We start from the raw sequence: 14,974 nt of genomic DNA, 5'->3' as shown, positions 1-14,974 counted from the left end.
CCTTCCTAGCTATCCAATGCAAAAGCAAAGCCGTATAATTATTGCGTGCATGGCACTACATAATTTTATTAGAGAGTTTTTCGAGAGATGTGGACTTTGATTTGGTTGATCGTGATGAGAACTATGTTCCATTCGCCGAAGGATCCTCTTCTCAGGGTAATGTGTCAAATGTACGTCATGGAGACGAAGATCGAAACATGAACGAGTTTCGTGATTGGATAGCCGATGGTTTGTTTAGTAGAGCATAGATGTCAACTTGTAATGATGATTTTATTGATGTGTTGAATTTTTGTATGGACGAGTGTGTATACATTTGTGTGCATTTTTTTTTTACATAATGGAATAAACATGTGGCTAAAAAAATCCCGCATGGAGCTACCTCACTGTCATAAGACAGTAACAAGGAAAAATTTGGCGCCACCAGTTTACCAGCACAAATGGCGCCAGCAGGCCAACCAATTTTGGCGTCAGAACTCACAGGGGCAATTTTGGCGCCAGAACTCACATGGGCATGGAGTGAGGGTACTAGGGTCATTTTGCCATGATATTTATTGCTTTTAGTCACTTTTAGAAAGTGGAACCAAACATACTTTTAGGAGGTGCCTAAAAATTGTCTAAAAGATTTTAGGAGCTAAAATTTTAGGAGGGTGGAAACAAATAGCCCTAATTCAAGTATAGATGGAGTTGATAAGCATGTGTTACATAATTACGTAGCTACTGATCGAAAATTAGAAGATGGGATAATAAATGGAATATGCGAAAGTCAATTTTCAAGTATCAATGCACGGTTGTGATTCGAGGACTACTTCAGTCGACATCTGACCTGTCACCGTCGATGTAAACGCCGAACGCGACGATTTCCCAAAAAACCAAACGCGACCGCGTTATCCAGCCCGATCCGTCCCGGTCCGCAGAGCCCGACCCAACCCCTGTTCATAGTGGCATCGCGTCCGCCGGAACTGCCCAACGCATCCATTTTCTGTTCGTCTTCCTCGATCCGAAACGGAAACCCCCTGCGTGCCCCGCTCCCCCGGCTCATTCATTCCCCATCTCGTCTTCTCCCCAGTCCCCAACCCAGACGACAAAACCCTAGCCTCCTCTTCCGTGGGATGGGATGCCGTCCAAACCCTACCCCGACCCCCTGACCGCCGCCGCCCCCGCGACCTGGATGTCCGCATGGACGGTGTCCGGGCGCTGATCGCCGCCGGGGCCACCGCCGTCTGCTGCCTCGTCGGCGCCTTCTGGGCCTTCCGCTCCTCCTCCCCCTCCTCCTCCTCCAAGACGCAGCAATCCCCTTCCCTGAACTGCTGCGGCTGCGCCTCCTGCGGCTGCCGCGCCGCCAGGTCCGCCAACGGCGAGATGGCCGTGGGCGGTGAGAACAAGAAGAAGGCGCAGGAGCCGGCCCCGCCTGAGGGAGGCGGCGGCGGTGCCTCCATGATGGAGCAGCTCGTCCCCGAGATCACCACCCACGCGCTCAGCTATCTCGACTACACCAGCCTCTGCCGCCTCTCCATGACCAACTCCGCCATGCGCCGCGCCGCCAACGACGACGGCGCCTGGAAGGCGCTCTACCACAAGGTGCGCTGCTGGGCCTGATGCGCCTACAAGCATCCCTTGACTTGTCCTTGACTTCTCTACTGTCCGATTGGCAATGTAGTTATCCGTCACTGCTTGGTTCCACTCTTACTAGGACTGTCTGTCTTGGATTAGGCTTATTACATTTCTGCTGGTGCATGCCATTATCCTTAGGATGTTTATTGAGGGATAAAGGTGCTAGGATACGGATTGGCCCAATACGGAACGATTCGATTCTAAGCATTAATTGGATATGATGGAGGGCTAAGATTTTGATTTTACCGGGTTATACGTTATACCTATCACACTCTAATCCAGAATCTCTCAGTAGCTGAAATTTATGGTAAAGCGTTGTGATTCATCCATGAGTCTCATCAGACACGTGGAATGAACCAAACATCCACCATCCATGGCTTTCATATCGCATCAGACATGTGGAATGACCTGAACCTTGCTACTGCATGCATTGCCATTTCTGAACTGAAGGGAAATTAATTATACCCGTATACAACAACAAAAACGTCACCTTGCTTCAGTTTCTGGATTTCTCATAGCCGTTTCAGAATCTAATCCTGCTGATTGACATTTGACAAATAAGAAAGTTTCCGTTATGCACGTGTACTAGTGTTTGCCCAACTTGGTCACAAATCATAATAATGTTTGTTTATATACCATTATCCCTTCTAATTGTCCATGCATCTTTGGCAAATTCATATAACTTTTATTTTTGGTAAGTGAGTCACGCAGCTTTAAATTCAGAATTTCACTTGTTTCCTTGATGTTATTATGTATAGTTGTGTAGTTTGACTGTTTAGTAACAATCCTTGTGACTATGTTGAAATAAACTTTCTTCAATTTCTGGACTTCGTTTGCACTCTTGTAATGTAAATCAACTCTTGTAGGATTTTACGGTGGAGCAGGGTACTATAAATCCACCTAATGGATGGAAGGCATACTATGCTGCTACAAAAGCCATCATGAATCTTAATGCAGAGTTCTATAATATCATCAGGGAAGGTTCTTTGCCAGCAATGAGCCGATTTTGGCTTAATGCAGATTATGTTAAGTGTATTCATGCGAATGGGGAGTTCTTTACTGGGTATGTCCCTATGACTTCACTTTGATCTATCCAAATTTCTAATTTATTCTCTGATTTCCACTCTCCATTTTGCAACATATGTCCATGTCCTCAGGCGCATGTGTTTCACAATGTATGCCTGAATGACCATTGCTATGTTGTTATCAAGAGGTTTTAAATGCAACCTATGTGCAGCACTTTGCATGTTCGAGGGGTGGACACCTAGCTGTCGTTGATTTATTGCTGCTTTTGCATCGATGTTGGTCTCATTGGTCTTTGTAAAATTGTTGGCATGGTTATAGTGACATACATTGTGAAACATAGCCACATAAGAAGTGCCTTATAGGGTGGTTTATCTGATTGAGAATATATTTCGAATCATTGTATATATATATTGAATCAGTGTGAAGAAAATCTGTTTGATATAATACGTTGCCAGTTAGAGAGGTGATATAGGCTTCCGCCTTTTGCATATGTGGAGAATTGAAGGAATTTTGAGCAATCACATGAATGGTGCAGAGGCACATATCAACGTGTTACTGGTAGTTATTTTTGTTTCTTTTTACAAACTTCAAACTTGGCTGATAGTTCTTCAGATTATAAAAATAGAAACACTCTGACCATGCCATACAGTTGTGTCCATGCCCATGAGAAATAGGTTTAAACTTGTGAAGTCTAGTTATTTATATAAATCAATACTATTAGAAGTCCACAGCTAAGCATATGTATGCCAATTTCTGCAATTCTGTTAGTACTACGTTTATCCTGAGGTCTTTTCATAACGACTTTTTTGTTTGTTTACTTTGTCTTTGTCCTTTGAGTAGCTCTTAACTGTTGTGATCTTGCAAAACTATTTATGTATTAAGGTCAGTTGTTTTTTCAAAGAGATGGTAGTTTTTATGTACACTATGTTGGCAGCTGAAGGGTATCTAGTGTATCACCGCAGTTAGGTGAGCCAGGCGATCGGCTTTTAAAACAGTGCGCATGCATATGCTTTTTCATCTTATTTTGTGGGCAAAATTGTTTAAACTTCACATATCTGTGGATAATAGTAAAGATGGACTCTTGAAAATTTCCTCTTCTGTTGTGTGCTTGCATAATTGCTTTCTTGCATCCATGCATATTGGTTGAAATTCTGCAAGAAGTGAAGTCTGTATGCTTTGGCAGATCCATTGGTTGCATTCTTGCAGTAGGCTGTACTTGACCATCTGTCGCTGAATCACAGTTACTAACTATACCGTACAAGTAAAGAATGAAACTCGTTGAGTAGAGGCTCTGGTTCTTATGAAATTTTCTGAATGTGGATTTAGTGGTCTTACAAGTATAGAAAGCCTCTGGTGTGTTCTGTTCCATCTGGGATGAAAGTTACGTTTGTATGAACTATGAAGAAGCCTTTTATTCCCTGTATCAAATTGATTTTCTAAAGCATTATGTAACATGTCTTCCTGTGGCAATGCTCATTTCGGTGTTTAACAGATACAATGCGGTGATGGGGGGCTGGAGCTTGCTGTTCAACTGGGGCCAAGATGGAGGACAGGGCGTTGGTTTCCAGATACGGGATGTCCGGGTTCGTGTCCTTGGTGAGGTGGCGTGGGTCAACTTGAAGGCAAACATCGACCTCGACCCTGTGCTGTGCCATGTGACGAATGTGTTTGAGTTCCGCAACGGCAGGTGGTATATGGTTCACCATCACAGCTCGCTGATGGCTGAACCTGCTCCGCACAATATGTTTGGTTGAAGCTGGAGAAGGAAAACAAGAAATCTTCCTGAGGTAGCATGATGGCGTGTCTTCATGACATGTGTTAGATTGTCGGATGTATTTGAGGAGAGATTTCCTTCCCCCCATCGTTTCTCTCGGTTCTGGATCTCCTGTTTGTTGATATTGCGGGTCTGGATCTCCGTGCTGCAGTTCTGTATAAATGTGTCTTAGGTGTTAACTTAATTGGTGAATGAAAGGTTATGGCGCCCTATGGGCTGCGGCTGACTCATCTGGTGCCTGCTTAATGCGTGCTATCTTGTTTGACATGCCTGCCCCCTTGCTGTGCGGCTACCATCTGCTTTCAGATGTTTATGTCCTCGAAGGGAAGCTGCTAGGTGATGCATTTTCGTTTTTGTTCTACTTAAAACCATAGTGGCCGGACTGGGCCATGGGCTGGCCGCTTGCAATTAGCTGATGCTCCGGGATTGCGGGTCCATTTAGGCATGGTTTATCGCCAGAGGACGAGTTCGCATCCCAGAGAAACACATCCAGTGAACAGAGCAAGACCGTTCATTTTGTTGAGGGGTGCAACACAGGAACATATCTGAAAGTGATTTTTGTACATGGCAGCTGAATCCGAATATACGTCTTACATATTCTTACAGTACCAGATGAGAAACGAGGGCTATTCCTCTGCAATCATCGCGCTAGTGTCTCATAAAACAAAACAATGGGACGCATGCCTCATAGCCCTTATCAAACAAAGGTAATAAATGCTATACTGGTGGTATGCACTCTCGGTCTTGCCCTCCTGTTGCTCGACGGCGGCCTGACGACGACCGATCGCCGGATCAGGCGTCGTCCTTGTCTGCGAAGATGTCGAGGAGCGCGAGGGCCTCGGTGACGGAGAGCTCGAGCCGGAACTTGGGCCCGTCGTAGTGGTGGAGGATGGGGCGGAAGGCGTCCTCCTCCAGCGGGTCGTAGATCTTCCGCGTCGCCACCCGAACCTGCGCAGCGCAAGCATCGCATCTACCATCAGCATACACCCAATCAAGTGGAAACGTCGCAATCATCTGCGTGTCGGACTCCGGCCGGGACGCGAATCCTCTGCTGACTGACCAAGCCAAACAGACCTGACCTGGCTTTTTCAGACAGGTGTACTAGGTTAGGCGGTCACTGCACACCTCTGCCAACTAATCCACTATCTAGAAACCGCGCCGATCGGTCCACTTTTTAATCAAATTGATTCCACGCGACGTTTCTCGAAAAACACAAATTAGAAAACGAATCGCTGCTGTGAGTGCACGATAGACCGACAAAGACCCTTTTGCACGTCCCGACACGCGATACACAGTTTGGCGTTGAACAGTTGAAACGCTAGTAGTTGGGCCGATCGATCATCCGCCATGACTAGAGTGGCTCGAGCTTAAGGGGGTGTTTGGGAACACCCTATTAAAGTTTAACACCTGTCACATCGAATGTTTGATACTAATTAGGAGTACTAAACATAAGCTAATTACAAAACTAATTGCATAGATAGAGTATAATTCGCGAGACGAATCTATTAAGCCTAATTAGTCCATGATTTGACAATATGGTGCTACAGTAACCATTTGCTAATGATGGATTAATTAGGCTTAATAGATTCGTCTCGCGAATTAGCACAAGGTTCTGCAATTAATTTTATAATTAGCTCATGTTTAGTTCTCCTAATTAGCATCCGAACATCCGATATGACACTGTTAAAGTTTAGCACCTCGTATCCAAACAGCCCCTAAGCTTAGTCATCGGAGCAGGTAGGAAAACTGTGAGGGGGGTACCGTACCTGTGCGGGGAAGCGCGACTCGCCGGGGCACTTCTTGTCCTCCCACGCCGTCGGGTCGATGTTCGTGCCGCCGAAGCTCGCGGCCTGATATGAACACGACCGATTGAGGTGAGATCGATGAGCCCGAATTACGTAATAACAGACTAAGTTTGTCGGATTATTTGCAGATCGAATTGCTTGGTTTGGTTACCTCGAAGATGCCGTGGAGCTGGTGGGTGGAGTAGTTGTAGAGGAAGAGCGGCAGCCCTGGCCGGATCGCCCGCACCGAGTCCCTGTACCGAGACGGCAGCCCTGCACCCCGCAAGGCGTTGCTCAGCACACGAATCGCCATGGTTTCGAGATCAAATAGTAAAAACTGGTGATCAAGATGTATAATATGCATATTAGTTATTACCGAAGAGCTCCCTCCGGAGGTTCTCGTCCATGGTGTCGTTGTTGCAGACGAAGATGTACCCACCGACGGCCTCGCCCCGCGGCAGCGCCTCCGACGCCGGCAGCGTCTTGAACCGCTTGTCCGCGGCCGACGCCGCGTTGCCGCCCTCGTTCTTGGCGTGCTTCTTCTTGCCGTACTCGGAGCCCTGCTTCTTGCCGTGGCTATTGCTGTTGTTGCTCGCCGGCCTCCCGGCGGACTTGTTGAAGTAGCTCTTCACCACCTCGCCGCTGTTGCTGCTGCTGTTGCTGTTGTAGCCGCCGTAGCTCCCCATCTTGTTGAAGGTGTTGTTCTTGGCACCATAGCCGCCGTTGATGCTGCTGCTGCTGCTGTTGTAGGCGGCGGCCTTCTCGGCCGGGAGATTGGGGAGGTTGTTGTACCGGTCGGCCTTGCTGGTGGTGGTGGCGCCGAAGGCCAGCTTGCCGGAGCCGATGAGCCCGGGCCCGCCGTCGTTGAGGTGGCTGCTGATGTTGTTGTTCTTGGCTGCTAATAAGGTGCCGTCGGCGGGCGACGGCGTGGCGAAGAGGCCCGCGTCGGCCTGGGAGTTGCGGCGGTCGGCGGCGGCGCCGGCCGGGGACCAGATGGAGTCCCCGAGGGAGAGGCCGGAGAAAGCGGCCGCCTGCAGGCGCAGCTGGTCGCTGAACTGCCAGAACTCGCGGTCGTAGCCCTCCATGCCCGGCCGGCCCTCCTCGTTCGCTCGCCCCTGTTTCTTTCTTCTGGGTTGCTGCGAACTCAGTTCGCCGGAAAAAGAGAGATAGGGAAACGCGGAGCAGAGGAATGGAACGGAAAAAAAAAGAGATGGAGTGGAGTCTGGAGTGCAGGTGCCGCCGCGTGTGCCGAGGGCTTTTATCGCCGGCTCGGTGGGTGTGGCTGATTACCAGTCAATTGGCGATCGAGGCCGGACGTGGCCGTGTCCCCCCGCGGCCGGGAGGGGAAGCTTCGGGGAAGGTGGCCAAACCGCGTCGCGCCGTGGCGAGGGGACGACGAGACGTGGATGTCTCGGCACGCGGCGCTCCTTCGTCGCTACAATGAGGCTGTACACTTGTACTCGACCATTTTCAGCGCTCTTTGTCGGATCATAAGATCATATTCCGAAACTTTTGCGAGGAAAAAAAAACGGTATATACGGATCGCAGGGATCTCTACTGAACCTATGCGTTTGCACGAGCAACTGATCTTTGTCTCCTATCTTGTTTTCCCAATCGTGTCTGCTTGGTGGACGGGAGTGAGCCGTGTTGAATCGTCGATCCTTGCAAATCGTTCGGGTTCGCAAGCACTTCCAGTCTTGTCCGTTCTGTTGCCACGTCGCAACACAAGCACGGCTCCAGTTGGTAAGCGGTCAGCACGTCTGCTGTAGACGAACAGTGAGATGAGCCGCTCACGGTTACACACTCATCACTTTCGGGGGCGTCTTCCTGACAGCAAGAAGCACAGAGCAAGTTTGCAAACACTCCCTTCAAAAATTCATTAGCTGACGCGCGTGAATGCTCTGTGGTTACTACTAGCCTAATACTTGGACATCAACGCTTAACGAGAGACAGCTGTTATGCACCTGCTATACTTTTACTCGGAGGAGTGTCGCAACACAAGCACGGCTCCGCGTTCACACAAGCTTAACCGAATCTCCTGGATCGCCGATCGCGTTCATACCGCAAGGAAAAAGAAAGGGCGACGGATCCGCGACCGAGACCAACGCAGGCGACCCCGAGAGCGTGGCCATGTCGCATGGGACCGGACCGCCGGCCTCTCGGATGACCTCCTCCCCCCCCCAGCGCGCCGCGCGAGAACGTGCGCGCACTCTTGTCCTCCCCTCTCGACGTGACCCCGCCTCGCGGTCGTGGGGCCGCCGGACGCCACCGGCAGCGCCGCGCGATTACAACATAATATTCATGTGCTAGTCTAATATTCATGTGTGTCCTCACATGAACTCCGATTACGGACAACTTTAGAATAACCATACAAGTAAAGAGTTTCACATACAATTCACATAATTGCAAATCAATTCAAGTAGCTTTTAATGGATATTCAATTAAAGAGTTTCACATACAATTCACATAATTGCAAATCAATTCAAGTAGCCTTTAATGGATATTCAATGAACACAATATACAAATCATGGATACAAATGGAATATCATCATCTCTATGATTGCCTCTAGGGCATACCTCCAACAGCCTTGATCTCAATGTAGTCGTTGGAGTCTAGTGGTCAGGTTCAAATCCTGATGGCTGGCAACTCGAAAAAATAGTGGCGGGGTATTAGCCTGTGGCACTTGTAGTTGTTTGGACCCTCCTCCTAACAGGTGGTCGCCAACTCGTGATCGGTTTAGGTTCTGGTGCAGCTGACATTGCATTTGTCAGCCGGTCGAGGTATTAATTGTCTAACTATATGGCATCTAATTTTCTGTAAACTTGTGCTACTTTCATAAACTGAAATACGTTAATTTACCAATGCACTAGTAGCAATTTGCTATCAAATCCTAAAATTATAATCTCATACCATATCGAGGTCGGCTATTTTTAGCAACTCGACAAGTTTATCTGTCAAATGTCAGGACATCCGACAAGCGTGGGGAACCCAGATAATAACTAAGCAAAAAGCAATGGACATTATCAGCTCCAAAGCAAGAGGCGAACCGCCATTTGCGAAGAACGAAGGGGCCTGCTATAAGAACCCATCCCACCTCGCCTGTTTCACCACCCTCTCCAGCGCTGCTCCACGAATAGATACCCGTCGCCACCGAGCAATTATTTAACAGAATAAACCATGGGGCCAGCCCACCCACAGCTCGTCCTCCTTGCTGCGATCGCCTTGCTGTTCGCCGGCCTCCTCCCCCAGGCATTGGGGAGGGGGAAGGGACATGGAGCCGGTGCCGTCAACCCACAGGTCGCCGGCATCTGCTCTCGCACCCCGTTCCCGGAGGTGTGCACGTCTACAGCCGGGCGGCACGCGTCTAAGTACCCGGTCATCGACAACCTGGCCGTGCTCAACATGCAGGTCGAAGCGTTCTCCAAGCGCGTGGCGCAGGCGCGGAAGCACGTCGCGAAGTCGGCCCGCACCATCCCACCGGCGCAGTCGCAGGCCCTTACGTTCTGCGACACCATGTACATGAACACCCAGGACACCATCGGCGCGGCGCAGCGGGCCATCACGTTCAAGGACACGGGCACCGCCAAGATCATGCTGCAGCTCGCCGTCCAGGATTTCGAGTCGTGCGACCGGCCGTTCACTCAGGCTAATGCCGCCAACCCCATGGGGAAGTTCGATAAGGAGCTCAACCAGATGGCCAACAACTGCATGACGCTTGCAAACATGATCTGATCCATGCGGAGGCAGTTAGGCATGCTTGCACCCCCAGCGTGAGGTGCAGAGACAAGCATGCATGGACGTGGAGGACTTGAGATTTTCAGATTATTTTCGAATTCATTTAATTAATCCATTATGCGTTTTATTGACTAAATCTACGTATTTGTCGATTATATTACCATGTTCCGACCTGCATTTCATGGGTAGGTCATGAAATGAGGAAGAGGGCCCCTTTCCATTTGCTTGTCATCGAGCTTTTGCTTCCTTTCGTTGCTTACTAATTTCTAAGTTACATGAATTCCTATAACTATATAATATGCGCATCAACGTCTAAGCCATAAATAAAATGGTTGTTGCCTTCTCGAACCGAGCTATCTATCCAGATCTAGGTTGAACGAAGCACGGGATGTGCAAGGTTGGAGTAGGGCTACCGGTTAGGCAAAATTAGCCGGTGGACACTTGAAAAAGTTAGCTTTTGCTGGAAACCACTAAAAAAAGATGTCTTTGCTAAAACACACTAAAATTCTGTGGTAATTTGGTGCTGGACACCGCACTCATTATTATACTCGTTTTAAATACAAAGCTACGCGAAATGACAAGTATACCCCTGCCTCTTCTTTGCCTGCACCCGAATCGAGTCGTCACCGCCTCCTGCTCCCTCCCGGCGACTTCACCCTTTCTTGACGGCCCCCTCCCCGCGACGACCCATCCCGGCGCACTTCCCCTTCGGGCGGAGAGGTGTCAAGCAGTTTGGGGAGCCGGATGGATGACCATGGATCCTGGAGCTCGATCTGCTTTGCCGGTGGATACGAGATGAAGCTGCTCCTGGTGCTGGCTTCTGCGAAGGATTTGGTTTGGCGTTGATTTGGAAGGTGGCGCTGCAGGAAGTGAAGGAGCTGGAGGTGGCTTTGCAGCTCCCTGGTTGGTGCTTGAGTGCTTGGTGTGCTTGCTCTGCTCTGATTGGAATCAGGGGAGGCTCCAGCTGCAGCTTCGAGCTTCTGGTTTGCCTGGATTGGCCGCCGCTGGAAGGGGCTGCTTGCCTGCTCCAGCTGTCGGGATGGGTCGACGCAGGCATGAGCTACCGCAGCCGCCGGGAGAGGCCGGAGGAGCGCGCGGCGCCCGCTTCCTATGGCGGGGCTCGCTCTAGGTGGCCGCAGCTCCAGCTCCTGGGCACGCGCGCACGGTGCCGGCTCGAGGTGGCCACGGCGGTTGATCCGGGCGGCTGGCGTCGCTCACTCCAGGAGATGACGAAGACGACAGGGGTACGCAAGTCTTTTAAGAATGTTTTGTGAGCTGTTTGAGTAGAAAATATTATTAAATGAACCATGTCCAGTAGCATATTTACGTAGAATAGAATTCTAGGTCCTGTTTGGTTACTCTTGCTTGAAGCTTAGCAGCTAAAATTTGCGAAACTTTAGTTGCTAAACTTTAGCAAAAGCTGTTTGGATACTCTTGATAAAAGGCATTTAATGAGCTGTAAAAAGACCTATCTACCCTTATTAAAGGTGCGCAGGAGCGGGGAGATAAGCAATAAATGAGGGGTATAGGTTGTCCAGCCCACCTTTTAGCAAGTTTTAGCAACAAAAAATTTGCTAAAGTGCTAAACTTTAGCAACTCAACTTTAGCAAGTTTTAGCAAGGGTGTTTGGCAGTTTAGCGGCTAAAGTTTAGCAAGGTGGAACCAAACACCCCCTAGTGTCTTTTCGCAAAGCCACATTTATTTATGGTATGGCTTTTAACGGTGTCCGCCAGCCAATTTTACCTACCGGTTATGGACGACACTATGTAAGAATCCAACATAAGTGACACATAATTTAGTGACGGAAAATAAAAACACGTGACTAGTGTGGTTTTAGTGACATAGATTTTCAACCGCGTCACTAATGTCTTTGCCTGAGCAAGTGCTGTGAAGCATTAGTGATGGTCCTTGTTGAGTTTAGTGACTGGTTGTAAAAAGTCCGTCTTTGGTAAGTCACACTAATGATGCGGTTTATAGGAAACGTTTCACTGCTATAGACATTAGTAACGCGAATATTCATAAAATGCGTCACTATCGATACATATTAGTGATGCGGGTCGTAAAAATACCATCACGGTAGCCTAAATTAGCGACGCGTGGTTTATAGAAAACGCGTCACTGCTATAGATATTAGTGACGTGAATATTCATAAAACTCATCAGCTACATATTAGTGACTCAGGTAGTAAAAAAAACCATCGTAGGTAATAAGAATTTATTAGTGAAACTAGTGACGGTTTTATTTTCGTCACTAATGTGAATCACTAATGGATGGTAAGACATTTCAGTGACGCGAGAAATATCCATCACTAATATGGATTTTAGTCGTCACTAATATATTGTTTCTTACATAGTGCGAGTCTCCCTTAATGTAAGATGAATTTGTAGGTGGAGGTCTTTGAAAGCAGATTTTGAACTTTAATTTCGTTACTCCACGTACGAAGTCTCCCTACATTTCTGAAAGAGTAAATTGCACCCACCATACAACAACTTATCAGGTGGGTACAGATTGATTCAATAACTTGTAAAATGCTCACTTTAGTACAATAACTTGACAAGTATATGCAAATTAGTCCTACAACTTGTAAAATACTCAATCTAGTACAATAACTTGATAGGTGGGTGCAGATATGTCCAAGAACTTGTAAAATGCTCAATTTAGTGGAATAACCTGATAAATTGGTGGATCTGCAGTCCAAATATTATAACGAGCAACAGATTTGCTAATGTCGGGTTACGATATATTTGCATTGGAACAAATTATCGAGCATTATTTGACCATTGATATTTACATCATAATGGCAACACCTTTGCCAAGACTAGAACCTTTAGTGTTTAGAAAATTAATGTCATGTCTTCATAATTTTTTATACTATAATTTAATTGAGCATTTTATAAATTGTTGAACCAATTTGCACCCACCCACTAAGTTCTTTTATGATGGGTGCAAAACTGAACCGGGAGCATACTTCATCGAGTGGTGGGCATCACTCCTGTCCCGGCTCCCAAACCGGAAGTGAAAGTATTCTACACAACTTGAGTGGAGGAATTCACTAGGTTGATTGTACCACATTCGGCAAGGATGCTTTGAGCCATGAAGTGACTTTCTAAGCATTACACAATATATGTTGCAAGTTGTGTTTGGGGATTAAGTATTTGGATTCCTTCAGGACTCCATAAATAATGCACCAAAATCCAATGACTACAGAGGTGTATGTTGTCACTACATCTATCAACTGCATAGATAGATGATTTTACTGCCATAAGTATAATATCAAAAATTTATGACTCGTAGTATTGGAGAATAAATAGCATTGAAATAATGCTAGAGCTTGCGTAAAACCCTTGTTGCTACTAACCTTGCTTGTGACCACCATATTGTTCCCAAATCCATTTCTCGTTGAAAACAAATTTGTATCACAATAAACATACAATGAAGCGTTGGAAATATTCCAAACACTTCTTCAGGTGAGCGAGGCTATCTTTGCTTTATTGCATCACTCTACAAGGTCTAGTTTGAACACAAAGGTGCTCTGCCATGGCCATGGTCTATTGGATCATTTGAAATGCATATATGCTGAGAAGTAAGTGTCGACACATGTAACCTTTAAATAGCATAATTCTCCAATTGACATGATGTCTACATCTTATGCACCCTTATTATTCATCATGACTTCTTGAAACGAGAATCAAGGGCTTCCGATAACCCAGTCTTAGTATTGTGCACCACTGTGCTAGGTTGTGAATGCCTTTCATTCATAGGATAATCATAATCCTTTAGGTGTCTACCAATAGTAGGTTGGTTGCCAACAAAATGTTGGTCTACATTTACTATCTTAGAAGGTCTATCCTTCAGTTGCTTGCAAGCAGCCTAATCCCATTGTGTGACCATATTTCTCCCCCTCTTATTTACAACAGTGGTTGCAACAGGGAGTTGAGTGGTTTTACATGGCACCACCACTCTTTCATGCACATTTTATAGGATCTGTAATATTTTATGACACCTCATAGTAAATGCATATGGAAGTTGATTTGCAATATATTGCAAATCATATGAATCGAAGAGTTCGGCTTTAGTACAGGATCCTGAGCTTGAAATGCTTAATGCATTCCAATAAATTTCCTAGCATTATTCCTGGTACCTGAAATCTCCCCTAATGCGTGGAAATGCTCATGATTGAAATGTAACTAGCATACGGGCCGTAGATAGATCCTCACAAATAGGTTCTAAATGATCAACGGAGAGTGAAATCTCACATAGATCCCCAGTTTTCTGTGTGCCCATAGATTTACACTGTGGTGGTGAGATTGGGATGTTTTAGAAGAAAACACACCCAATGTACGCAAATGGGAAATACTTCATGGATTCCCACATACTAAAAGTATACAGGGGGAACTAATTAAATGCAGTTAATCACCAGTCAAGGGCATGTAAAACTACCTAACTCCAACAAACAGGTTTGAACAGACAGGTTGGAAATGGCAATTCACTAGTAACGGTCGTGTGATGATCTTAACTGTTTGAATCATAGATTTGTCATATCCATTGTGGATATAATTCTGAATACCTAGGAAATACAATCATCATTGTAAGCAAATTAGGTAAATTCAGTAGTGTGCAGGCTAATGTGCTCAGAATTGGAGCCATGATTAGTTCATGGCTTTGTGTTGTCAGTAGGACACACTAGAAGTCATCATATAGATGCATCATATAACCATGTAATGCCTGAAATATCCATACAATCTTTGTACTAGACCACACTTGTTCTCTTGATGGAGTTCAAGGAACTTAAGACGTTTAGATCTGATTTTAAGATAAGGGGGACTCAAAATCTAGTTCCCTGTGGTACTTGTAGAGTATCCATGCTACGGGGAAAATCATGACCAATAGAATTGCCTATAATTTTTCACTTCAACCCAATGATAGAATGGCTGAGTTGATCCTACCCAGTGTGGTATGCATCAAAGGCATGAAAAATTATATCAAATGCAACATGTTGTACGGGGAGATGTATGTAGAATACAATCCAAGAGAAATGTTTCT

At 46.6% G+C, this 14,974-nt stretch overlaps 3 protein-coding genes across 4 annotated transcripts; 2 read left to right on the top strand and 1 right to left on the bottom strand.

Annotated features, from left to right (window-relative positions):
• Window positions 1–943: 943 nt before the first annotated feature.
• Window positions 944–4,641, top strand: LOC101777596 (F-box protein SKIP8). The gene is made up of 3 exons (XM_004968886.4): window positions 944–1,578; window positions 2,478–2,674; window positions 4,130–4,641. The coding sequence occupies exons 1-3, from the start codon at window positions 1,177–1,179 to the stop codon at window positions 4,389–4,391; spliced, it is 861 nt and encodes a 286-aa protein (XP_004968943.1). The 5' UTR covers window positions 944–1,176; the 3' UTR covers window positions 4,392–4,641.
• Window positions 4,642–4,925: 284 nt separating this feature from the next.
• LOC101778017 (B2 protein) lies at window positions 4,926–7,439 on the bottom strand. Of its 2 annotated transcripts, none has more exons than XM_004968887.2 (4): window positions 6,572–7,438; window positions 6,368–6,468; window positions 6,178–6,261; window positions 4,926–5,359 (listed from the first exon to the last, which is right to left on the bottom strand). In XM_004968887.2, exons 1-4 carry the CDS (start codon window positions 7,278–7,280, stop codon window positions 5,204–5,206), a joined length of 1,050 nt encoding a protein of 349 aa, XP_004968944.1. In that variant the 5' UTR covers window positions 7,281–7,438; the 3' UTR covers window positions 4,926–5,203. The 2 variants fall into 2 exon arrangements, with proteins under 2 accessions (XP_004968944.1, XP_022682499.1); XM_022826764.1 differs by lacking the exon at window positions 4,926–5,359 and adding an exon at window positions 5,555–5,783 and having other exon boundaries at window positions 6,132–6,261; window positions 6,572–7,439.
• A 1,891-nt stretch (window positions 7,440–9,330) lies between these two features.
• Window positions 9,331–10,067, top strand: LOC101777185. The gene has a single exon (XM_004968885.2). The coding sequence runs from the start codon at window positions 9,374–9,376 to the stop codon at window positions 9,926–9,928; it is 555 nt and encodes a 184-aa protein (XP_004968942.1). The 5' UTR covers window positions 9,331–9,373; the 3' UTR covers window positions 9,929–10,067.
• The last annotated feature ends 4,907 nt before the right edge of the window (window positions 10,068–14,974 follow it).

The sequence above is a fragment of the Setaria italica genome, chromosome V, assembly GCF_000263155.2.
Source record: "Setaria italica strain Yugu1 chromosome V, Setaria_italica_v2.0, whole genome shotgun sequence".
NCBI lineage: Eukaryota > Viridiplantae > Streptophyta > Magnoliopsida > Poales > Poaceae > Setaria > Setaria italica.
This window is presented reverse-complemented; position numbering and strand designations above follow the sequence as displayed.